This window comes from Opisthocomus hoazin, chromosome 6, assembly GCF_030867145.1.
Source record: "Opisthocomus hoazin isolate bOpiHoa1 chromosome 6, bOpiHoa1.hap1, whole genome shotgun sequence".
In the NCBI taxonomy this organism is placed as follows: domain Eukaryota; kingdom Metazoa; phylum Chordata; class Aves; order Opisthocomiformes; family Opisthocomidae; genus Opisthocomus; species Opisthocomus hoazin.
Window position 1 is genome coordinate 69,916,195 of NC_134419.1, and position 24,460 is coordinate 69,940,654.

The 24,460-nt window shown below is 36.5% G+C and overlaps 1 protein-coding gene across 4 annotated transcripts in view; it reads left to right on the forward strand.

Annotated features, from left to right (window-relative positions):
- VTI1A (vesicle transport through interaction with t-SNAREs 1A) overlaps window positions 1–24,460 on the forward strand; it is a 286,220-nt gene that overhangs the window by 38,710 nt on the left and 223,050 nt on the right. For all 4 annotated transcript variants that reach the window (XM_075423760.1, XM_075423758.1, XM_075423761.1 and 1 more), the window contains exon 4: window positions 18,624–18,701. In XM_075423760.1, coding sequence (XP_075279875.1) covers window positions 18,624–18,701 — 78 coding nt within the window. The remainder of the gene's footprint in view (window positions 1–18,623; window positions 18,702–24,460) is intronic.

Here is a 24,460-nt window from a genome sequence, read left to right on the forward strand (position 1 = left end):
GGGGTCATGTGCTTTTACTCCTTCTCTGGGCATCTAATATTGGCTCTTACTGAATACTGCACGTTACACTTGATAGACCTTTGATCTGAATTAATATGGCCAGTCAGCTCTGTAAATTGTATTTTTTCCTGACCATGTGTGACACAGAAGAGCATGCGGTCACTTTTACAGGATTGTTCCCAGGTTAGGTATAAACAATGCAAGTGTCTGGCCTTTCTGGCTTTGGGAATGGTGAATTTTTTGCTTGGATAAGTATTGGTCATCATTCCAAACTATAAACTTTGGATCATAGCAGGCTTGTGTTGGCTTGTTTGGGTTATAGATCAACATATTTAGCTTCAGCCTATGCAGAAAATAAATAAGATTTCCTTTGTTCTGGAGTGATCACTAGTTCTGGAAATAGTATAACTTAAGTGGAAAAAACACTGCAAATGCTTATTTGGGAATATAAACAAATTTCATCTTGTTTCCACGTTTCTGTCTCGTTCACTTTACAGGAACAGTAGTGAGAAAAGCTCTGTAAATGGAAATGTGTTAAAGTTTGTGCACTTTGGAATTTATAAGCCTACTTAATGCAGATATTAGGCTGTACTTTTATGTGATATATGTTATATATAACTCATCTGTCTGGGTATCAGACTATTTTTTTTTGTTTTTTTTTTAAAAGTAACATTTAAAATATATACAACAACCAACTAGCTAATTATCTACATATGAAAAGGTTGTGTTGAAAGATTCCTTTAGATTTTTTTTTTAATCGGTTTACAGAAGTTTGAACAGAAAATCCCAATTAAAGGAATAGATATACCCTTCTTACACCTTATATAAAGTTTCATGTTTGTCATTAAATATTATATACAAATTGAGAATTTATAGTATCCATTGTGACAGTAATCATTACTGTTCTGTATTTATACCTAAATTTTTTGGAAGTGGTCTGTTAGAAGTGCAACTTTTTTTTGTCTGAAGTAGTGTTTAGTAGACTATTGAGGGTGACAATTCAGTTCACTCAGACTGGGAATTTTTTTTTATACAACTATGTAACTGCACAGTCAGCCTAATATTTCCCCCTTAGCTCTTGTATTAATGAGAAACAGCGTTGTCTAATATTACTGTGTTACTTGTAATACAGTAGAGCTCAAATAACTCCCTCAGGCTTGGTGGCCATGCTGCGGCAGATGCTATAAAGTCAGAGAGATGTCCCCTTTGCACAAAGAACTTAACTATCTGACCTTTGCGTTGGCTTTGCTAGTGAAGAGTATACCCACTTTGGTGGCATCAGGTTTATGCAACAACACAATGGTTTGACTTGTTTTAAACTAAGGCAGAATTTCAGTTTGCTGTGGTATGCTCCTAATAATATGATTTAAAACCTTTAAAACTGAAGTACTTGATCTTTAGACTTTCATCTGTGTTCCTCTATTAATTGCTGGGTCAAAGAGCATATTGATGCAGCCACGTAGCTGGTGTTCGTATATTCCCTGCCCATTCAGTAGAAAAATATGATAGGAATACTGTCACTGCGTGGTGAGAGAAGTTTGATATTTTCCCCAATTCAAGTGTCATTAGAAAGAACTTTAGCCACCGAGATTTGAAGGGACTTTTTTAAGTTCTATCATGCCAGGGAATTTGCTTCCTTAAATTTTTTGTTTAAAAAGTAATCAATTGATCAGTCTCCTCCTATCTCCCTCATATACTTCTTCACCAAAGGATTTCCTCCCATGCCAGTTTTCCAAAATTCAGCTTGAAAGATGCAGGTAAATCTTCTTTACCTATGCTTCAGCTTTTGAATTCCACATAAAAGGGTCATCGTCCCACAAAGAAGGTATGAAAACTTCAGATCTCGGCAGAACACTATTTTTCCCAGTATATAAGAAAAAGACAATGACCGCAGGAATCAGGTAGCTGTGTGCTTCTGTACATTGAATAACTTCTATCAGTACAGTTTATATATTCTTCCACAGCTTTTAATCTAAAAATGTATTGCTTTTTTTTTTAAAATTCATTTTGTGATTGCAAATCAGGCAAGTATTGAGTGAATAGCAAATAATCACCATCACCAGAACAACTGTAAACCAATTTTGTAACAATGTGAAAAACTTTTGCACTGCCAAATGTCTTATTTAATATCACAGGAAATAATGAAATCGTATACATTAGTTTTGCTTTTTTTCATCTTCCATTTACTATGCAGGACTAGAATGATGTAAGTATGTATCTGTGCACGTATATTATTTGTATGATATATGCTAAATTTCATTTCACTCTTTAGATACATAATTCCCTTTCTAGACTTGTTCTCTGATGTGGTCATACAAAGAGTTGACTGTCTAATACAAGCAGGAACAGGGTCTGGCATCACATCTGTCTGCTGGCCGTCATGCCAGTTTCTCAAAATGTATGTAGGATTTGGAGGGCAAAGGGAGACAGTGGAACAGTGGAGGAGACCATCTTAAATTTACACTTACTCTTGTAAGATAAGGAATATGACCATTAAGATTTTAATCATGGTAGCGTTTGACAAATAACTTCTTGATTGTGTGGTATTAGGGCCGAGGCAAAGATGTTGAGTATCTGTAACTGATCAAGGCTCAATGAAACCTCTTTATAATCTCTTTGTTTTAAAAAGTAAATTTCAAAGTGTCATGACTGGTCTGCATTTCCTACAAAGCTAGGTTGTCACCATTTTTGTTACTATTAATTACTTGACTAATGCCTTAAATTTATACCATTTATATGCAAATTATTTAATTAAGATAGAGTTAGAGCTATGGGCCCTTAGTGCTGCACTACTATTTCTTTTGTTCTGGTTCCTCAAACTGAAACAATTCCAGGCAGTGAATGCATAGTCAAAGTCTTCTTTCATGCCCTGTACCAGAAGAATGGCATGTTATGCAGTGTTCACATTTATAAACCTTGGAAGTAGAAGTGCCAGTGACCTTACAACATGATGCCTCATTTTGTATAGCTGAAAATGGAAAAAGGAGAATCTTGGGTTATGTAAGATGCTGTCCTGGGGTTCCTAATAGCTCATAGAAAGAATTAATGGCATTATTCTGTATGAGATCCCCTTCTGCATGTTCCTGTAAGGTCATCTGTATCTTAATGTGCTTAAAAAAAAAAAACCAACAAAAAATCAGTGGTAATGTTTTGGTGTGGTGAAGATCTGTTTTGTTTTATGTGAGAAGTATCTAGACTTAGAAATGTTTTGAATGAAAAGTGGTAATGCGACAACTGAAATTTATTTGAAGGTTTTAAGAAGTTTAGAAGCTTTCGTTGAAAGATACTTCAGGTCATTGAAAAGAAAACAAAACCCTAATGAAGAGACAAGAAAAGGTAGATGTTGGTCTCCAATCCAAATATAGTGGAAGTGGGGGGGGAAAAAGTCTTGGGATCTCAGCCCCACAACCAAGGTGCATTATGAGAAAAGAACTCTTTTGTCTTTAAAAAGGGCACTCTGTGTTGATCAGGATTTCTGTCTTTTGAGCTAATAGAAGACTATACCCCATGCTTCTGCAGAAGGACCAGCCTTACCAGAGCACTACCCTTTGAGAGTCAACCAGGCGATGTGACATGTCGTTCTTTTTAAGGGCTGAGGAATGTGTGAGACTGAGCGATAACCGCTGAAAGATGCTGAAGGAAGATGAATGAGTTGCGAACATCGTCTGAGGAGCGCTTAGGGGAAGAAGCAGCAAATAATTTTTTTGAAGAAATTCTCAACTGCATTCAGTAAACTGAATCAAACTGATGCAGATTTGTAGTTCCTTACCTTGCTTTTGTAATTATTTGGATTAAATATGGGATAAGAAGCTCAGGCAGCCAGTATACAAAGAAAACTTCTATGTTAACAAAAAATAATTTGTTTGGAAAAATTCTTCTTGTTGGCAAACTTGCAGAGGTCAGATTATATATTCTCACCACTCTTGAGGATTTTAACTCCTTGACCATGTGGAAATAGCTCAGGGGCCCTGTGGTTTCTGTCTCTTAAGAAAATAATGTTGCAAACATTGCAACATAGAAATCGGACATTCATTGCTTCCCTTACTGCTCGTGAAGCAATGGAGGTGTAAGACGCAGGGTTCAAGGCTGCTTTTTGCAAACAACATTTCCTTGAACCATTTGTCTTTTTAATGTCCTGTGTATTTACAGTTTTGGATATATCCATGATAAAATAATTTTCAGTTTAAAGTTTCTCTGGAAAGTCTTAAAATGGGGGTGGAGTGGGTGGGGTGTGTGTTTCGTAATAGATTCTGACCCTATAGCTTTGAAATCGCTGTGTACGTACACAGATAATGGAATGGCCCAACACAAATTAACTTAAACTGTAAGCAGACATATATTATTTACTTTTCTAGTTTTGTCTGTTTAGTAAGAGCGTATTAGAAAGGCTTTTTCTGTGAACTTTGCCAGGAGATGACTTTCAAGTAGATAAGTATTTCTTTACTTTTTACTTGATTTTGTACACTCTTTCCATCAGTGTAGTTATTGGAGGTATTTTCTTTTTTATCAGGGTACGGGGTTTTTATATCATTTCATCTCTACTAGTCCTCAATTTTACATTATTATTTCATATTGCTTTTTTGGCATCATAATGATTTCTAAGGTAAGAAATTATAGAGTCATGAAGGCAAGATTGCAACTTCTTTTTTTTGTCAGAGAAGGAGATAGAATGTAAGTGAACAAGCGGAGTTTTTTAACTGAGTTAAAAAAAAATCCCTGGTATAAAAACAAAAGAACATTGAAAACAGCAGAAAAAAGAAACAAAAAAAATATTTAGACAAATTTCATTCCATGTAGCTTGTAGATGAAAGTTTCATTTTTAAGTGCTATAATCCATGAAAGAGAAATAACTCGTAGTTCAAATACGAAGGTCTGTGTAGCGCACTACCAAGTTTCAGAGAGAAAGTGTTTTCAAGGTCTTTTCATGAATGGTGTGTTATGGAATGGGGTCACTCGAAAAGGAATAATTACAGAGTGATCAGAAGATTTCTTTGAAAAGATTGTGCTAGACCTTCTGTGTGGTTTGTGGAAGAACAGAAATCAGTTTTGCTCCTAGGGTGGGCTAACAAAATGTATTGTGTTTTTGCAGCTACTTCTATCTTTGCCCCAAAAGATGCATGCATCACCTCGGCAGTGCACTCAGCCTCTGTAAGGTCATTGCCTGGAAACCAGATCTTGGAGTTGTTAGAAGTACAGCACACTGCTGCACCATTTGGCCAATTGCAAAAGTTTAGTTCTGAACTCTGAGTCTTTACTCATCTCCTGTCTTAGCACTACCAGTTGTTAAATAATTAGTTCCTCTTTGATTGCACCTCTTTATGTGCTTTTATAAGCTTATTTGTATTATTTTGTGTTGTATTTTATTTGTACTCAGCCTCTTCTCTCTGTTTCAGAGCATGGAGTTACTAGAAAGAATTAATTGGAGGAATACTTTTTTCACCCTTTCTATAGTGTTCACACTGTAGATCTGTGATCTGCAGTAATTCTTATTCATATGGAATATAGTAATTTGTTCCTGTCAGCGCAGGGTCTGGTTTGTTGTTTTAAATTGCTGGCTTTTGTTTTTGTTGGCATGCTCCCCTATATAAATTGAACATTTGACAAAAATCTATTTGTATGACAGTTCGGTCGAGATAGGTGCTCTGTGTTGTCTAACAGGACGATTTGGGGTCCCTGAGATAAAAGTTGACTGAATGCCAAGATTTTAGTAGAGCTTGTTTGAGCAGATAACAGAGGTAATCCATATTCCTCAGGTCTGTAAATCAAACAGACAAAGGACAAATATGTATGCACACCATTTTCTTTGAGATAGTGGACCTGTAGTTTCTTCTTAATAACAGTGGGGACTATCTAACGCCTGAGAACAACAGAAAGCTGACACTGGGGATGTTCCTATATGAATTTAGAGCGATTAGAAGATTCTTAGAATGCTTCTCCCCCTTAAGCAGATAGTGCCTAAATAAATTATTCAGTGGATCTGGTTTGTGGCTCTCCAGCAATTTTGACTCTTAGGAGGTTTTGTCTGTTTAGAACCTAATTCAGATTATTATAGATCTGAAAGTTGATCCATAATACGGTGGAAGAGGAAATCCAGCCACTAGGTCTTGACTGTATTTTCCAGGGTGATAGAGACAAATGTATCCACCTAAGTGGCTGTGTATGGGAATACAGTTTAGGAAAACACATACTGATTTCTAATGATCCCCTGCAATGATTCTTCCGGGATAAATTAAGATGCTGAAATATCCTCTTTTTGATGAGGTGGTTATAGAAATAACTGAAAATCCAAAACAGGAATCCTAGAGGTCTAGCACACATTTTTCATAAAATAGTTTTTAAAGTACAATAATTGCTTTTCATCCACAAATAAAAACATTCTGCAAGTCAGCTGTATGCAACTGTGCATCCCATTTTTTCTGCTTGTATTGTGGAATCTCTTGCATTTTGGAGTTAATGCTTAAGTGTCACTCTTCTGGTTTACTGCAAGACAAGTTTTTCCCAGGTTGCCAACCATCCAAGCTATTAATTTAGTCCTGAAGACTCCTTGCTAGTTAAAATGCATTGCTCCAAGGGCAACTTTATGGGCAACTTGAATATACTTTGACACTTGAAAATTCTCAGGATAACTTTCAGTATGAAATCACTGTTGTTTTATATAAGTATTTTTTAATACACAAATGTACCAGTTAATTCTTTGTCCATTTACTTAGAAGTATCTCCTCAAAGATTCTAATTTTTGCTGATTTGTCTCATATCTGTAGGTTTACTGGTCTGTTAATTCAAATTTTGTGATCATGTATTTTTTATGCCTTGCAAAATCTAGGTGAATAAATAAAAGCATAGATGGTTCATCATACAGTGTGTTCAAGATCAGCTGGAACCATATTTTGCTTTTCTCCTTGATCTTTCAGACTGATATACATCTTAACTGTTATTTCTTACCTTTTATTGAACTTTCTCCATCTCTTTTGCAGAAAGGTTATAATAAAATATTTCCAACATGCAAACCGATGATCAATAGATTTTGAAAACGAGTATATTGATTTTCATCATACTGTTGCCAATAAATGTCCATGTGCGGTCAGAGTCAACAGTTCTTGTAATGCTTTGGGTCGTGCATTATTAGATATATACATCTCAGTTTAAGGGGAAAAAAAGTATAAACTGTCACCCAGCAGTCTCCTAAATCTTTAAACTACGTCAGAAGTCTTTGAAGCTGTTGTGATCCTGTTATTATGATTACCATTCTCCTATAGAACCATAAAGCTGCTGGCTGTAGTAACAGTGGACGATGACAGTGGACAAATGACAGCATGGGCTCTTCAAGCTGCCTGCTTTTGCTCGTTGTACGGTCCTGTGGGGGACTTGGGAGGAGGTCAGGAGAGGACCCAAATATCTGAGCAGAGGGAGGGAACCAGTAGGGAATGGCAAAATGGGTGGTGCCAAAGGGAATAAAATAGGATCTTTCATTACAGTTTGTGGCAGGAGGCGGCAAGTATGGTCACACTGGAGAAAGCATGTGATAAATTGGGGGAAGAAAGTACGAAAGGTGTCAGACTGATGAAAGACAGGGAAAGAATGGTGGGAACATCACCTGAGAGTTAGTAGAACAGTTGCGATCACCCTCTACATCTTTGTGCAAGGTCATTTTTAGGTTGAAATTTTGACCTGAGGTTATTGTGTACATTTGGTTCTGTCCCTGAATGCTTAGGAAGCAAAAATCCAGGTATGTATTGCACACTTGGATTTTTTTTTTTGTTCCATTCCTCGTATTCTTTCTGTGTTGGTTTTGCATGTCAGGTTTGTGAATTGGAGTTGGAAATAACTGTGTTTGCCATATGCTATCAAACTTCTTTTTGTTTGTATCAGATCATCTTTATTTGATGCTAACAGCTTTGTTACACCAGAAGTTTCTAAACTGTGCCATACAAGAACAGCTGGTGGGGTGGAGGGACAGATGTTTGGTCAAATGGTACTGGGCCTTTCTTGCACTTCAAAGGAACTCAGTGGAGATATAATATGAATATAGAGTATAGTTCTATTTTTCTAATCTGAGTAATTTGAATATTTGCCAGTTTATTAAGAGTTTGGGTGAGCAAATGACTTGTATGGGCAGAAATTGGAAAGTGATTCATTAGATGATCTTTCTCTTACTGTGGAGTTTACCCTGTAAAGATGAGAAGCCCTGAATTAAATTCATTTTGCCAATATGTGCCCCATGGAAGAGATGGTACAACATTCTGTGATGTAAATTAATTGTTATTGATCTTTTAATTTTTACTTTCTTTCTTTGGAGCTTCACTTCAGTTTTGTTCAAATGAAAGTAGGATAACTATGGAATCTAATTTTTGCCCTAATATTGAGATCTGAATATCTTTCTTCCTGTGCCTGAATGCTTGTTCAGTTGCTATTTAAATAAAAGAAGTATTATGTAAGCAATAGCCATCAAGGTTTATTAAGTATGAAGATCTTAGCTGTACCTTAAGCTCCCTGAACTGCTGATCATCAGAAACTGGCAGCGTCTACTGAAATGAGAATCATTCCGTCCCTGCTCTGTTCCTTAGGATTTCTCCTTGTTATCCATTAATGGCCACTATAGGAGGCAGTACAAGTTCTGGACTAATTGAAGCTTTGACTGATATGGCAGTGTTTATGCAGTCTTATATGAAGTGAGGTTTTCCTTAAGGTTCAGACTACATTGTCTTGACAGTGAAAATCTAGGCAGCTATAAACAAGATCAATAGAAATGTGTAAGCATTGTTGGTGACAACATAGGAACAAGGACAAAACAGAAATACTCAGTGAATTTTTTGAGTTTGGACATCAATATTTACTGGGAAATGAGCTACTGCCAGTATCAGTGTTTCTCATTATTCTTTTTGTTGTGTGTTGGTCCACTTGGATGCAGAATTTCTGACTATGCTACAGGTAAGGGGAAAAATAACAAGTTAGCTGAAGCCTGTCTATCAGAAAGAGGCTTTAAATGCCAAATATTTTGTAAATACCAATATTTTGTATAAATATACTGCCTTTCTGTTACATTGTGTTACAAGGCTTAGCTTAAAACTTAAGTTTTGAAGAAATAAACCAGGAGAGGTGTTGGGGTGGCTATTTTTGATACAGATATATGCATTGTAATAATAATAATTTTTCATCCATTTTATGCACTTCAAGAAATGAATATTGCTTAGCAGTATTTTCACTGAGTGGGGGAGACTCAGGAGCTCAGATACAAAGGCAGTTTTAAAAGGAGGAGGGCTTTAGTTACAGAAATTATAGGTAGTGGATTAGTTATTGACTTTTATCTCAGGTAGTGTAAAGCAAGAACTGCTAATCATCAGCTTGTGATAAGACTAGAAAATGCCATGTCTGAACACAGGGCTACTATTTTATCATATTAGCTATTGATTTAACACAGCATGAAACAACTGGTTCTGTCCCAGTCGTGCCTGGTGGGGAGCAGTGAAGGTACAGATTTACTCCTCCTTCAGTCTGCTGCAAACTTCAAAGCCCAGTTGTGACCACTTAACTACTAAAATTACTAAAGTCAGACAATTTTTCTCTTTTTCAAATAAGGCAATGTGTGTTAGTACACATGGAAGGAAAGGAATCCCAGCTAAATCATGTCAGGGCAAAAATAATAAATTCAGGAAGCATGGACAGTAAGATCCAAAAATCGGCTTTGACTGGGCCATGTTATACACAAAGTATTTTTCATTTTCCTGTTTATTTATCAATAGTTTGAGCTAATGTGCTTATGGTCCAAAATACTTGTATTGAAATACACAGACTGAGCACCATGTGGGTAATTTATGTGCAAACCACCTTAATTAGGCAGTTTTTCTAATTAATTATTCTTTACATCAAACATTATTTTATTTTGCATTTAATAATGAAGTCAGAAATTATTCTTTGCTGCTGTCATTGAATAGGGTTTTTCACATTTAATATTTTTAGAGTTCAACTGAATTTTTCTTATTCTCTGTATTAGTTTCAGGAATTAAAAAGCGTGTATTGGTATACAGGTGGAAAGATGCCTCTGAGAGAGAGCGTGTATGCTCAGTGAAAAAAAGGGCAGTACCTAAAAATAGCTTTTTATGCACTAAAAAGTATTTTTGGAAAGCCCTGCTTAATGTTTCTTTGGTTTAAAATGGAGGCTATCAGAGTGGCACAAATGTAGGTGGGACAATTCAGCTGCCTTGGAAACATTTCCTTCATCTGCCTTGTCCTCATTCTAAGTGTCCAAAATGAGATCTGTCTTTATGGCTTCCTTTTGTTTTTTACTCTTGGAGTTCACCGTGAACAAAACTTACAATTTGTTAATAGACCTGAACTCTGTAGTGAAATTGTACTTTTAGCTGGGAAGCCTGGAGGTCTGAAAAATACCAGCGTTCCTAGGCTTTACCTACTGTTCGAAATCCAGGGAATGGGAGAGCTGAAAAAGATGATGGCAGCATTCAAGAATGGTGAGTGCTTCAGCCCAATTACAGATGGTCGTTACACTTGCCGATCTCTGTAGTGTCTGGCCAGAGAGTGCCAGTACAGGCTGATAATGACAATTAAGTATCAAGTGGAGGAAGGAAGGAACACATGGAGGCTTCTTTCTGTAAAAGGAAGGAGCTGGTGGAAAGTACCAGCAGATGCCTTGTGACTGTTAGCAATGGGAACCCAGGCTTCAGGTGGAAATATCAGCTGAAACAAGGGTGTTTTAATGGACATCTCACATTTTGGTTTATCTGAGATGTCTGTCATCCTTTACCATGGTGTGAGCTCATTGGTTAAAAAATCTTAAGCCTCCTTAAAATTTGTTTTTCCTTCCTGCTTCACTGGCTTTGGAAGCGCTCTCTTTAAAGGTTGGCCCTTATAGTATAAACTTCTGCCCTTGGACGAAAATGGCTCCATATTTTCATTTGCTTGGTTCAACTGTCTGTTGGTCCAACACATTGGAGTTGGTTTGCGAAGTCTTTCAGATGGAAGATATTTATGTTGGTTATGAACCTGCCACACAGCATAAAGTCTTTGGGCTGCAAGAGTCTGAAGTAAATGATCCTGATGTGTAGTTGTTCCTTGTCCGTTAAACGGCATGTGTTGGATAAATGATTCAATGAAGATGTGTGGTAATAGTCATTATTAAAAAAAAAAAAAAAAAAAGGAAGGAATGAAAGCAAGCAAGGAACCACTGTAATAGATGAGTTTGGTCATTACAACAAGGACATGAGTGGAGATGACCAATGAAGATTTCATAAAAGAAACATAAGCTTGGTATTGTACTGGAGAAAGGCACTAGGAGTGTTCTCTGTTCCACCATTATCCTTAACAGTTTTTCTTGAAAGGTAATTTTGCAGGGAAACTTGTAGCACTTACATGTACACTTCTTATGTGCTTATGCCAGTTCTAAGTGCAAAGATCTGTACTTAAAGCATACTCAAAATAGGCTTATTTTCGTAACTTAGTTTTGCTGATCTTTAAATTGAAGTTACCCATCTCTTGCAGAGACTTCTGTAGAAGAACAGCAACCTATATGACTTAGTGACTGACTTCCAGTGCCTGATGTGACTTTTAAAAATCTGTTTTAGGAGTGAGAGATATCCTAGATATCTTCTGGGATTTGATATAGAGACTGAATTGTCTTAAGTGATCATACTGACATTCTTAAACATTTCTGCAGATTAGCCTGAGCATTAGTTCAGGATCAATTTATCTGTCAACAATAGTGTCTTAAATTTGGCTATTCCTATTCTTTACATGCAAATTTTTGTTGTTGCCAGTCTAGAAATGTCCCTTTTGCCTCCAAGCCCAAGTGTGGACCTATGTTACAAATAACAGAATTTCTGCCACGTAGACCACCTACACCAAAGTGAATAGTCAAGCTATGGATTACTACAAACCTGTATCAGGTGTGATCTTACAGCTGAGTTATCTTTGTTTTCAAGTTGCTCTTGCCTTTTTTTCCATTTCGTTGAAATGACTATGGTAAATAAGGGTCTGCAAGTTGCAAAGCCTTTGTCAACAAATTAGGCAAATACATGCCAATGGTTGCTGTACATACCAAGACAAAGGGCACGAACACCAGCCAGCTTTTAATTGATCAAGCTAGGTTATCAAACTGCTCTTTGTACATGCACAGGGTGGTGACAAGGAAATGCTAGGCTCTTCTGGAAGGTGAATCTGAGAAGGAATGAACTCGTGATCTCATGTGTAATTTAGAGGAATTTCCATTGACTGAATAGACGAGTTGGTTAACTTAGCCAGCTAGGCAGATGTGTAAAGATAGGTTTTGTAATGAAATATGATAGTTTAATAATGGTCGTTTGAAGGAATCAATAGAAAGGAGTTGTATGAAATACTGAAATTAGAGTAATGAAAAGCGTATGACAGGGACAGACTAGCAGACTTAGGTAACAGTAGATAGCAGAATAGCTGCAGGTTGGCAATGCAAAAGGCAGATGTCACTATGTTGGCTTACAGAGAGATAACAATTAAACGTGCAGGAATACTCAGTCACCCTCCGTGCATCAGCTGATGCCTGGCATGTTTTTTGAGATTACGGCACGTGTAAAAAAGCAGACAAACTATTGTGCAGAGCAGCCCAAAGCTGAAAGCACATTGGACTAACTGAATTCTGATGAGAGAATGAAGTAGTGTATATGTAGGGACCAAGATGTGGTAATAGGGCGTGGTAATTCAAACAAACAATAAGGTGAGTAGTTACAATTTTTAAAAAAGAAAAAAATTGATAAAAGCACCAGGCTAAAAGGGGTTATTCATTGTTATGTTTGGAGAGCGCTATCCAAGCCCAAGCAATGCTTATCCGGAGTTTTCCATGTTTTGAATTTGTAAGTCTTGTATTTCATTACATTACACTTCTGTAGGTGTGGTCTTGTTAAATGGGAAGCGATGGTAGTGGATTTTTGAGCATCTGCTAAAAAATGGAAGGGGGGAGAGGTCACTTAGTTCCAGACGGCTGAATATTGAAACATCTTTTCTAGGTTATTAACAGGCAGACCTCAGGTAAATAAAAGATGTTTTTCTAAATATAAAAATTTTTTCACAATAGAAATCATCCTCTGTTACTCCTTAGATTCACAGAAATGATGAGTTACAGTGCTCTCACAGGTCACCTGTTTTCTTCCCTCCCTGCAGCACGTTCAATCTAGCAGGTTGTTTAAGCATCAGCCGTGTTGGTGATGTACATGGTCTGCTGGCCAGGAGTTTGAGACGGAAGTAGTTTTGTGGGCAGAAGCTGCAGATTTCACGACCAACAAAATATGGTGTGTGGTATCCTCACGGGGTTTGCTTGACCTTCATTCCTGCCCTCACCCCAAAATGAAACTCAAAGTGTGTTTGATGGCGATTATTGAAAAGAAGATTTGTAGACCTGTGACTTCTACTTAAAATGGGTGATAGTATCTCTGCATTAATTTCACATTAGCACTTGAAGTTTGCTTTCTCTCTGCTGTTGTAGGAAGCTGAGGACATTGGGTGGAGTGGGAGAATACATTTCTCTTTCGGAGTTGCCTGCAGTCTCTTTTGTGTGCATGCGGGGAGGGCAGGCAAGACCAGGAGGAGCTTAGACATTGACTTTTGCCAGCCAACGCGTACTGTTGAATTGATTCTTTCAATCACAAGTTTCATAGGGTTTGTAGAACAGATTTTATTTCCTTTTGGACAGAAATGTATCAGCTTTGGTTTTTTATTTTCGTAAGGAAATGCTTAAAAGTCCAGCACTGCATCAGGTTGTGTATTAGCACTATGTAATCGTTTTCCTGCTTCTTACACACAATCGATAAAAACCAAGCCACTTAGGAACACTAAAACCCCTTTCAAATTGCAGTCTGAAGTGTCCAATCTGTTGTTCCTGGATCACCTTTACAGAGAAATGTAGAAGTTTTGAAAACTGAAGTTTGAACACAATTTCTTGAGCAATTTCAATTGCTTGATTTCCTGAAGAAGTATGTTTGTGTTTCTGTTTAAATAGAAGTTTTAAGATTGCTAAGTAGGATCACTTATTTTTCTTCTAAAGCTGTTAAACTGTATCTTTTCCATTTCTGCTCAGCAAAAGATATGTTATCTATTGAAATGCAGAGATCAAACTGTACCTTCTGCAGTATTTGGAAGTCCATTTGAGGGTCAGGTCAGTTTTTTCACCTTGCTTTAGCAAGGGCAATGGCAAAACTGGCTACTCTCAAAGAACATAAAATAAAATGTAGTTTATTCCCACAAATTATTTTTGGTTATGCTAATCTAGGGTATTTATTTACATCTAGAGCAGGGCCAAACTCTGAAACAAATGCCTGAAGGTTTTTTTAAACCATTTATATACACTAGGAAATTGTAGTGAATTTTGCACGAAAACAGATGTTTGTGGATAAGTAAAACTTTGTTTATTTACACATTTTTCACTGAAAAAAAATCTGTTTAATCCATTCTTAAAACATTGAGCCTGAAAAATGGGTAGGTTGGGACAAAAGGGTTTGGGCCTTTTGTCTGAAATGCGCCTGGGTTTGCTTGTCTGTTCAGGGGGCAGCTTAGCATTTAGGAGGAGGAAAGCTATTCTTTAGCTCAGGTATGAAAATGTGCGATACTTTATATCAATTGTTTGGCTGATTGCTGAAAGTGCGTTGGAGTGAGGGGGCACTGGCTAGTTCTGGCCTTCACCGATGGGAACATTTCAGAATGTGGATGAGTAATTAATGTATAGAATGCAGAAAATTAGGCCAAAATTGAATAGAAATGAATAAGTATGCCTTCTGTTGTGCAGATGTTGGAAACAGATTATTTTGGATACCTCTTTCTATCTATATCTTATTTGGTTACCATGTAAAAATCGGTCGTACACCGTGTAGATTGTTTCTCTTCCCATTGCCTTCTGTGTTTTTATGTTGTGATGTATCTGTATAGGTAGTAATTTAGAAAAATATCCTGTCTGCCAGGTGTGGGAACTAGCTGATTGTATTGTAATACCAGATCATTACTTAATTCATATGCAACCTAGCCTAGCACATGGAAAGCATTATAAATCTATTTACAGTGTGGCTGGTCTGATGATAACATTGTATTAAATTCCCAGGTGAGGCAATTTAAGCAATTGCTTTGCCATGTGTAGGCCATGGAAATTAACTTCTCATATGCTTTAGTAATAGACGAACTTCATTGTTATGCTCAGATTAGTAGTATAGCAGAATTCTTACAGTCTGGTTACATGTACCCTACTTCACATGTAGAATCATACAGGGGGGTGGTACTGCAGATCACAGATCTTAATTAGTTTAAGCTGAGTTAATTCATTTCAATTCTAATTTAGCTGTGCTTGCCCATGAACACATGCAGTTCTATTGGGAAATGTTAAGGCTTGGGTCAAGTAGACAGATTGTTTAAAGCCAAATTGCCAGACAGAACTGAGCAAGTGTATCTGTTTGAACAGGGCTTTAAGAAAATCACCCAATCAGTATGCAAAAATCCTGTTCATAAACCAAGAGAGATCTGCCTGGAATCAGAAATTCTTTCTTGTCAGAAGGTCTGGGTACTGTACTACATTTAAAACAGCCGCTGAAACTTTCTCTGTCTTGAAGTTCTTGTAGAAAGTAGCTTAACCCTTTTGTGTCGTTGTGTGTTTGTGTGCACGCTGCACTGCAATGCACGCACCTACATTGAGCTGAAAACACTTGTGTGCTTAGACTTTTTGTCTACATATGTACAAGAAAATCCAAAATACAAGGAAAACTTCTATATGTGACAGACCTTTACAGACAAAACACTGCACACAGAAGCTCTCAAACCTATATTGAGCTGCCCAGAAATGCCTTGGATTACAAACTCTGTAAAGCTTCTGTCTTTTCTAGAAACATACATATAAAGTACCAGTAGACAGTGGTAACTGACAACTAAGACTAAAAATGTTGACAATTTCTTGATTTGCCTGGTTAGCTTATGTATAGAAGTCATTAACTATTTATAAAATGCATTATGAATTGGGTTCCTTCAAACTGTAGCAGAGTGTGTGACATTTCCAGCTCAAACTATCATTCTTGCATTTGGCTAAAGAACATATTTATAAACAGTTGATAGTTATGAACAAAAAAAAAATCTAAAAATTATTTAATTGTTGAATTTGGATGAACTGAACTAATTTTGATGGCCACATTTAAAATTGTTAGCCAATATTACTTCAATAAAAATAAGAATACCAGTTTAAGATACTGGTATTTTGGTCAAATTCTGAAAGAGCAAACGAACACTTTAGTTCAAAGGCCTTTCCTTTTATATTATTGATTCATTTGATAGTGAAACTGTGATCAAAAGTAGTATCAAATTATTTATTGATTATGGCAAAGAGTTACACCTAATTGTAGTCAAAGAGTTATTTCTTTTAACGTAATTGCTGATTTTCAGATCATGACAGATTATTGCAATAAAAGAACAACGATACAAATATATTTATAAAGTTCAGTGGTGATGAAATAAAGGATTATAAAGGGCCTCTAAAAATTGTATTGCTATTAACATTTATTTCTTTCCTGTGAAGGATATTCTTTTTCCTTGCTTTCATGCAGTCTTATGAATATCAGCCAGTTAAATCTTTCAAATAAATGATGTGTAACCAAGGACCATCTCAGTCTCCACATATAATTAGGCAACTTGTTCACTGGAGAACAAGCTCATGAAGCATCATGCTCCTCATCTGAGTCTAATAATGATAAATTCATTCAACACTAACAGAATCAATGGGGCTGAGTCGTTTTGTCAAATTGGGAGAAACTGTGCAGTTGACCTCAAATGGGAAGACTGGATCTTAATCAGAAAAGATTAGATATTTATTGGTATGTATTTGAAATTTCCTTCCTTGTTTGATGTGTGTCAAATAAAAATAGGAAAATAATATAATTGAGCAATCTATGCCAATTTGTTGGCTTTTTGGTGAAAAAAGAGAAAAACAAAACCTATCTCCATATGATATTCTTGCATACTGTGGAGTGTTTTAGTCCCCTATAGTGATGAAATGAATAATTTAAACAGGCAGCTCTGATACCACAGCCTGTTTAAAGGTTCTCATTTCCTTTAATGCTGTAGACTACTTTAGCTTGGTTAGTATGAAACTGTGACAGCTGAGATCTCCAAAAGATTTGGCACAATTCAGCTCTTGTAGTAGGTCTGTGGTATGCTTTGTCCTTGCTACGTACATCTGTAGCTTTAGTATATAATCTAGGGCTGAACACGAGCAACTGAATCGCAAATTGGTAAGCGTTGTAGCGATGACGATGGTAATAAAGGGTGAACAGCATAGGATAAAAAGCTAACGTGTTTCTGTGAGATGACCAATACAAGGCTTACTCCACTGCTATCCTATGTTCCTAGCATAAGGGGTGACCCAGTTCCAAACTTCTTTGTCATAAAAGTAATGAATTTCCCAGTGCTCAGTATAATTTCTAGTGGGTTGTTTCCTGTCCCCCGGTCCCAAGCACGTTTTTTGGCAGGGATGTCCAATTAGGGAAGGTTTGAGGAGAGATTTGGTTTTGCTGAATTCCTACTGGTAGTGACTACCATGGCAGAGTGTGAGGAGAAGCTCCCACCAATAAAGGAAGGCCCCACAGCTTAGTTCTTGCTGCTCTTGGGTTTCTTCCTCTGATAAAGTGTAAAAGTGATCAAAACTTCACTCAAATATAAAAGATACTAGACATTATGTTAAAAATCCATTCTCTCTTTTAATGGTAAATGTAGGAATATTGTCTAAGTGCCTATTGTTTGGCCCACAAAGAAATTGAAAACTGGGCTGATGTTCTCTGTATGGACTTCCCCATTGTTCCATTGAATGTTGTGCTACCGTGGTAATCTTCAGACATTTGCTTTCCATTGCTTGGCTCTGGATCGAATTTAGAATCAGCACGATGATCTTCATGAGCAAATCTGATGCTCATAAGCTGTGAGTAACGACTGTCTGGCATAACGATCTAATGAATGACTGCCTCAGTTTTGTGGTGTTTCCATGAACTGCTGTAAACCAATGTTTCCTCATACTACTATTTTCTTTGCTTTCTTTTGCCCTTTAATTTGTGGTGCTTTCCCTGTAGCTTTCATAGCCTTAGCAGCGTAAGAAATACTTGCTAATTTTCTATACCTTCTCAGTTCAACCAGTTTTGTCATATATGTGTTGTTCAGGTTTGGGATTTTTTTATAAGGGAAAAGCTCAGTCTTCCTATTTAATGGCATCACTGCAGTGTTATGCTGGGTCCTGCGTCCAGCTGGCCAGTGTTCTTCAGAAAAATACATCTGGTTCCTACATATGCATTTCTTCATTGCTTCTGGTATATTGCCTCTCCCGGTTACCTGACTATCAGAACTGGGATCACACAGTACGTATCTTGAGCTTCACTGAAGCTGCTTTCATTGCTGAAATGTTGAGGATGTGACTGTCTTAGAAGTGCTAAGGTTTTGCCATGCAGATTTGTCAAAATACAGCAGTTGAGGAACTTTTTAAAAACTTTTACTTGCAGATTTTTTTTTTTTATTTTTTTTTTTCTCAAATAGGTATCCATTAGGGGGCTCTCGAGGTTTAAGATGATCAGCCTTGATACCAATGGCTTCGGAGCTTTACTTCCTAACCCTTTTTTCTTTTTGTTTTACAGAAAAGGTCACGGATCGCCTACAGTGATGAGGTGCGGAATGAGCTCCTAGGGGATGACGGGAATTCCTCAGAGAACCAGGTAGGATGCTAATCAAGAAGCCCTAGTGGGTGGCTGGAGGGTGAAGGAGGTCACTGGCACACTGGGCTTCTCAAGCTGCTCCCTAACAGCATTAGCAACAACTCATGTGGAAGTGATACTGTTTAATGCAAAGCTGGGGTCTTAATCAACTTCAAAATGTTTCTTGGAGATCTTACATTTAACCCTTTAACTTGTGATCACTGTCTGCTATCTTGAAAAAAATCTTTTCTTCTCTTTTCTTTATTATTTAGTACTTAAGAAATAACTTGAAACGCGCTGTTTGCCGACAAAGCCAAGGTCTTCACCTCAAACACATGTAAAAGGAATAAAAAAAAGTACATAATGCAGCTTTGATAATAATGCAGTATAATTAAATCAACACTGGCAGGCAAAACAAATGAAAGTGCTCTCTCAGAATTAGGCAGTAACCCACTCAGTTTCCGTGTGTGATTCCTTCCCTAAACAGATTTTCTCTTCTTGTACCAAAATCACAAGATGTAGTAATAAAAGCATGCTTTCATAATGCGTGTTGTACCAGAATGCGAAGTGCTATCCATCTCTTTTAATGAAGGAAAGCTTGATAATCCTGAGGCTTTTTTAAAATCCTGCACCCGTATTGTTGTTCTGGACACTAGAGTGAGGATCCTACTACACTACTGGAAATTATAAAGGCAACATTACATTCAGGGGACTTTGACCCACCTGTTAGTATTTCTTTTGGTGCTGAAACTTGTTTGACAAGCTCTGTCTGAAAGCAGAATGTTGCTTTTCTTTTTGAAAATCATGTCAGCTGTAATTAAAGTTGTGCATTTTGAGTTAGAAGTTAGTTGAAAGTTTTCTTAAATATCAAATTTTCTCTTCTGACCAGATAGAATTTAAATTATTTGGTAGTGAAACTGATACTTGTTTAAATGTTTACTTGATAAATGCAATAGTAAATAAGGAAATGGATCAGAACCATGTTATGAAATTTTTAGTATCTTCTACCCTCAGTATAAGCTCAGTTTTTCTATCTGTAGTGGAAAAGACTTGGAGACTTATACCAGTGCAATGAATTTTAAAATACAGACCCCCTTAAGCTTTAACCTCATACAGTATTTTATATGTGCTGTGTAAGTTTTAAACTCTGTAATAGACTTTAATACATACATTAATGAAATTACACACGTGATACAATATATCTGTAGATATATGACTGTATATATACAGGAGTATAAGAGCTCGAATATCTACTGGAAGGAGTATAGGAGCTCGAATATCTACTGGAAGAGTTAATTCTGAAAGATACTAATATTCATATGTATGTATTATAGCAAGGAGAGATTCCGAAATTTGAATAAAATAGAGGTGTTTTTGACCCTAAATAATGCATTTACAGAAAGGATTATTTTAGGGAAAAGAGTTTTACAGTCTGTGTGTCATAATCATATACTCGGTCCTGTGAAAGTGTTAAGATTCTCATTTTATTTCTTTTAAGGTGCTGCTATTTTTACATTTCAAGAAAAAATTGTGTGATTTCAGACATAAAAGGGCAATTGTGATAAGAAGCTTTACTTATAACAGAATATCTTATGTGTAGGGATGAGATAAAATATTTTATTTTCACTTTTTAAGGAATGGTTAAATAACTGGTTCACATGCACTTTTTGTGAGTTATGATCTTTATTCTAAACTTCATGAAAGAAATATGGTCTCATCTCAAAGAGCTAAATGGTACCTTCAGCCATTCGTCAACATGAGCTTTTTCTTCCAAATGACCATTGTTTGAATAGAAGAAAATTTTGGGTGGTAAAGGACTTTTATGTAGTCTTTTAAGTAATCAAAATCCTTTTCTGTAACCCAACTTGAAATTGTTGCCTCTGTACCTTTGAAAGTTCTGAATTTCTTTCTTTTTGCCCCAGAAAAATGTTATGAAATACCACCATAAAGGAGTTGCCTAACTTCTTTTAAATACGTGAATGCCAGTATTTTTAAAAAGTATTATCTACTGTATTTTTTCAATAATCAATCTCACAACCTCTTTTTCTTATCAAATATTTATATTTGTACTTACAGGCACGTAGTTATGGGTGCAAGCAGTTAGTGCAAAAACTGATGTTAAGCTTATCAGAACGTACAGCTATCCAAATCAAGTGTAAGGTCTGGGTACCTACTGTACACTGAATGTGTTACATTGATGTATTTAACGCAGTAACCCCAGGTCTAATACACTTTCACTCCTAGACATTATTATATCAATAGAAAACTTGGACTAGATGACGAAAGGATGATCAGGTGTAATGTAAAATATTGGAAGATGCTTCAAATTCTTGCTTTTGTTTTGTCTGATGGAATTAAATGCAGGTAGATGCGTTGACTGTCCACCTAATATTGTAGGACTTCTACTTCTCAGTCAGCTTGGATTAGGTTAAATTACTTAACCCCAAAAAAATGGTGGGTTTGTTTCCCCCAATTCAGCCACCAAACTGTGAAAGAGGAGAGGAGAGATTCCTCTTCTGACAGAGGATTTGTTGAAAGAAGTTGCCAGCTCAGGATTGCTCCTGTACCAATCCACAAATATTGGTAAAAGTCTATTATTGACCAACATATTGGTCATAATATGGACAAAAATATTGGTAAATCTTTAGACTTGGGTGTTACCTAAGGGAAACAAGAGATATGAGCTGCACGTTTTGGGTGTGGTCCTCATCATCATGACAAACGTTGGCATAATGGTTTTGGTGGAGTGAGAAGACAAAAGGAACTTAGTGTATGCAGGCTAGTTTGACCGCATGAAGTATCTAGAAATAAATGGAAATAATAATAAATAATAAATAGAAAAATAGAAAAGTTGGATGTTTTCTGTATTCAGCTTCTGTTTTTTCAGAAGGTACAATTACAGCAAACCACAGCCAAGTTATAAGCTGTAATAAACAGGGCCATGGGTGTGAGTCTCCAGTTGTTCTCCCAAGAAGAAGAAATGAAGTGCGAAGAACAGATTGAGGAATTAGCAGTGATGATTTATCTTTCGTCGTCTTTGTTTTTCCAAGATGTCTCCCCTACATAGCAGTCATCATGTATAGATGACAACATTGGGTTGTTATTTATTTTCCAGGAGTGGTCTTAAATGGGCTCTGTTGCTTGGAAGTCGTATTTGTCGTTCTGGCCGCCAACATTTATCAAATATCTTGAAAGTTTTGAATTTTTCAGTGCAGTGATATGCTACTTAAAGTTCTGGCTTCACTGTTAATAATCATAGAACTTTATGTGGCAAGTCATATGTTTTTTAGAAAGTATATGTTGGGTTAAATCAGAAATCCTTCTTGACCAAAATAAGGTAAAACATTGTGTTACCAGATTTCCTGAAATATAATAGTATTCCTTTCTCTTTCGCATCTATGTTCATTAAGAAGTTTAAATAAATACGCATTAGGTTAAATTGCGTGTCTGTATACACATACACCGTATATGTGATTTGTGGTGAACAAATATTTTGTGGCTACTTAATTTCTGACTACAAAGTTCTGGTAATATTAGATTTGGGCTTGCTGTGCATAAAGTGTGTCAAACTTCAGCTACAGACCAGGGGGTGAAGTTGGTCAATTTAATTCCCCAAGATCTAAAGAAGGTCGGTATCATTTCATATAGCCCTGGCAGAGCAGATCATTACCAGACACAAATCTGTTCGTTACATGCCGAGGGTTTATAGCAAAATAAATAGACTGTCATCATAAGTTCAGAAAATTGTGTGTTCGACCCACGATAATGTGTAAAGGGCGTTTAATAGAGTTCAGCATTTATTCGTTATCTATATGCGGACAGAGACGGCGGTAGCGTTATCAGCTTTTTAAAAAAAATTCGGTAGTTTTCTATGTCACGTGATGTGCCTCACAGACACACACACACACGCGCGCGCGCCCCATCTCGCTCCCTCGCTCTCTGCGGCGCAGTTTTGATTTTAGTCACAGCAGAAGGCTTAGCCACAAGAGATTCCACTGGTTCAAACCAGCGTAAACCAGATTTTTTTTTTCTTAGCCTACAAAGGAACAGATTACCACTTGTATCAAATTCTGTATTGCAAAAAAAACCCAAAATCTTTGTTTCAAAAATACACTGATTATCATAACCTAAAATGGTGGCTGCACACGGCTTAATGCTGTTTACAGTTGAGCGGTAAGCATAATAAAAATAATGTTTCAAAATAGAAAAGTAAAGGTAACACATTTTCATCTGGAGCATTTTTAAATGGGGGAAAAATACATCTTTTGTTAATTTGAATGAATATCTTTCAGCCAATGTTAAAAAAAAACAAAACAAAACAAACCACTCTCCCATTACTTAGCTTAGCTGCAAATCCCATGCAGAGCTTAAATTCAGCCATGCAGCACAAACAAGATAGAACATTTTTGTTTGGGACCTATTGAAAAAACAAATGTGCAGCATTTTAAAACTCTCACTGATTATAGCAGGGTGGCATGCCCAAACGGGCTCTGTTGCGGGAGAGTAGTTTTAAACTTTGGCCCTTTAAGTATCATAGTCAACTGAAGAATGGTGGCCTCAGAAAGAAAAGATAGCTATGTGATCAACTCCCAGATCGTCTCTTTCTAAAGAGCCTTAATGTTTGCCTTTTTTGGGGAAAAAAGGGGGGGGAAGATCTGGAGAAAGAGACCAATTTATGATGGCCAAGCACTTGAATTTAAGCGCCAGTTTGGCGGACAATGCAGCTTTCTTTATACCAAATTCTAGCAAAGTTCCTTTAGCTACATACTGAAGAGCTGTTTCAGTTTAAATCCATGTAGTAGCCCTCCTAATTACATCTAGTTAGAGCCTCGCTGTCCGTTTTGGTAACGGGCCGAGGCATAGAATCAGTTTTAGAAGAGCCATATGAAACAGTAGAGAATAATGGAGGATCTTTTGTTTCCTTCGTGCTGGCGAGACTTTATTAGTAGTAAACATTCTCAGCTTACACATGTGTTGAAAATTAGTGTTATGAAACTGTAGGTGAAGTACCAGCATAAACTGAGATAATCGTGTAGCTGTTGTAATTTCGAATTCAACTGGAATCGGTGAGAGAACTGTAATTTTTTATAAAAAGCCACTCTTATGCAGACATTTGTTGTGAGTAATTATACGTTTTGTTCCAATACAAATAATTTTTCTCTCTCTAAAGGGAGAGCATATTACAATATAGCTTGATAATCAGACTGGGATTTTATTAGTTTTATAGTAAACTTGCCAGTGCAATAATATTAATGGTGTTGATTTACAAGCATAAACTGATAAATATAAATGTATATACTATGTAAGTATACACACACACACACTACATGTGTATATATACACACACTGTGTAGTGGTCTCAGATTAAGAATCTGGAATGGGTCTTTTCTGAGGGAAATATGTTTAATGCTGTGCCCTATTCCTTTGTCTATTTTTAAAATATGCTATACAATAAATACTGTTTCTGAGCCATTTAACTAAGCTACTGCTTCTTAGTTTGACTGGAAAAAACCCTCTATTTGAGGTTCAATAATAAAATTGGATACTGTAGTTACATTAGAACTCAGGTGTATAAAAATTGAAATACTGGTTATGTGCTATAAAGATGCAGTCATCTATTAATAAGTTAGATGTGCTGTAAAATAAGAAATCAGTTGTCACAACTAAAATATACAGAAAACATTCTGAAAACTTGTATATACAAAACCACTTCAGCTGTACAATCTTCGAAGAGAGGAATAGTAAACTTGTTTTTTTCTTTATATTATAGACTTCTATGA